Below are 2,489 nucleotides of genomic sequence, written 5' to 3' on the forward strand. Positions count from 1 at the left end.
AAGACAAATGGAGTATAATGCAATGATCTACTATATATTTATGATTTATGAATTATGATTAACTATATTAAAATAACTCATTAAATTATCTGTAATTTAAATTATCTACTATATATTCATGTAATTAAAAATAAGAGATATAATAGTCTTGTTTTAATTGAAGTACGTAATGTCAATTATTTTAAATAAGAATTCTGCTAACATACCCAAAACTTAAAAATGATATTCAATAAAAAAGTGAAAACAATACTTTCACCGACATTATAAAAATAAAATTGCATACATCAGAGCATAATAAACAGAAACCATTAAAATGAATTGTTTTTAGGTCAATTTTTGAGAATCACACAAGGAAGGAGAGGATGAGAGTAAGTAGAGACAAACAAATACACATAGGAGATAAACAAGGAGATCTAATGAAATTCACATTCACATGAGTTAAAAAATATATGTTGCATTTTCATAACTCACAACTTATAACTGTCAAACCACATTTCCACATTCTACAGCTTCCTATCATCCCATTAGGCCATTACCATACCATATCAATTCAATTCTTTCCATTATTATTATCATTATATAAATACCATCCCCACATCCTTCAAGAACCACCCATTTTCCATTAATACTCTACCAATTTCTCCTTCTTTTTCTCCCTTCAATGGTTTTTTCAGCAAAATCAAGCCCTAACAATGGAGGAAAAAACAACAATAATAATGAAAAATGGGGAATGGGTTTTTTCTTAATCTTATTTCATCATAACCCAGATTATAATAATGGGAATTTCACCATTAAAAAACCCTCTTCTTCTTCCAATTTATTACTTTCTAAAACCCAATCTACACTTTCGATTTGTGGGATTTTAGTTTTTGCTACTCTGCTTCTGTTTACCCTTTCTACTTTCGAACCTTCTACTGTAGTTAACCACCATGCAAATCCTTCTAGAAGATTTCTTCATCAGAGTAACAAATTTCCCAGAAATACCCACAAAAGATTGTCTGTTTTAAGTGTTTTTTCGCCTAAATTTACCCGCATTGGTTCCCCTGCTTTACAAGGTATGGGCACTCTGTTCTCGAGAGGGACAAAAGCCATGACAGATTTGATTGTTGGGCATGTTTCTGAAGATTTAAAAGAAGTTGAATTAAGAAGTTTTTTACGTGTAATTCATCATTCTGGTGTTCTTTCTCGTTCAGATTTTGTGTTTATTTTTAATTCTCCATCTTCGGTGTTGAAATTTGGTAATTTGGTTAAGTCTGAGTGTGAATCGTTCCTCAAACTCGTTCAACTCGGGAGTGAACTCGGGAGGTTTGGTGAGTTTGGAAATGGGTTGAATCGGTATTTGAGGGAAGTGGGTGATGGAGAAAAAGAATCAATTTGGGGTAAAAAGGGGAACTCGAGCGAGTTGACTGAGTTGATTCGGTTGAGTTATGGATCGGTTGTTGGGTTTGATGTAAATGAGCTTGACCCGGAAGACTCGCTATCTGGATTCTTGGATCATGTTCCTATTAGTCTGAGAAGATGGGCAAGCTACCCGATGTTACTCGGGCGGGTCCGCCGACAATTCAAGCATATGATGCTTGTTGATGTAAGACGGACTTTGATATTATCCGACCCGTTTAGCCGTGTCCGGAACAAAAGCTCCGAATCGCTATTCTTATGGTCTAACTCAGAAACTGAGTCAACTCGGCGTCATGGAAGGAGGAACTCGGGAAAGACTCGTGAAACCAACACCAATCCTCTGCTCAATCCAGCCGTCATCGTTGGCGGAAGCCGAGGAGTTCGTCGATTCGCCAATGCAGCTTTGACGGATATAGTTCGAGTTGTTATTGAGCACAAGGGAAAGAGTCCTAACTCAGTGACCGAGTTAGGACTCGTGAACCAACTGGTTCACAGTGGACATCTTTCCAAAAACATAAACTTGATTACACCAACTGAGCCAATCTTTGAGCTGAGTTCACTCACTGGGTTCAACTCAGTGAACTCAAATTCGAGTTTCTTAAGGTTGTCTGATCATGTAAGTGTGGTGCAAAATGGGCATAATAATGGTGGAAATGTTGATATTAATAATGTGATTATGAGAGAAATTTGTGCATCTCACAAATTATATTCTTCTGTTTATAGTGACTGTTTGGGTAGTCAATAGTAGTTAGTGTTAGTTATGCAAGAAAGTGGGCAAAAAGAAATACATAGGGTAATAAATCACAGTTTTTATTATGTTGTTAATCATGTGCAAATTCTGTTAATAAAAATGGAAACAATTTTGGAAATTTGGAATTATTGTAGCATAGTTTGTAGTGGCAAGAAATTTTAATACATTTGTGAAATTTGTGCTCTTAAATGTTTGTTATTCTTTCTCTTCTTTGGCTTTGTGTAGAAATTTTGGTGATAATTCTGATCAAGTTAATTTTGATACAAATAAAGTATACATGTAAAAATCCCGACAATCTGGTTATTAAATTAAATTTAGAATAATCTAATTTTGTGCAGCA

General features: G+C 34.8%; 1 protein-coding gene across 1 annotated transcript; it reads left to right on the top strand.

Moving 5' to 3' along the window:
- Positions 1–313: 313 nt before the first annotated feature.
- On the top strand, positions 314–2,267 carry LOC130826238 (uncharacterized). Its single transcript, XM_057691825.1, has one exon. The coding sequence runs from the start codon at positions 662–664 to the stop codon at positions 2,141–2,143; it is 1,482 nt and encodes a 493-aa protein (XP_057547808.1). The 5' UTR covers positions 314–661; the 3' UTR covers positions 2,144–2,267.
- The last annotated feature ends 222 nt before the right edge of the window (positions 2,268–2,489 follow it).

This window comes from Amaranthus tricolor, chromosome 10 (assembly GCF_026212465.1).
Source record: "Amaranthus tricolor cultivar Red isolate AtriRed21 chromosome 10, ASM2621246v1, whole genome shotgun sequence".
In the NCBI taxonomy this organism is placed as follows: domain Eukaryota; kingdom Viridiplantae; phylum Streptophyta; class Magnoliopsida; order Caryophyllales; family Amaranthaceae; genus Amaranthus; species Amaranthus tricolor.

What these genes read in the sequence shown, in the direction of transcription:
- LOC130826238 (XM_057691825.1), top strand. Translation starts at nt 662, where the DNA reads ATGGTTTTTTCAGCAAAATCAAGCCCTAACAATGGAGGAAAAAACAAC.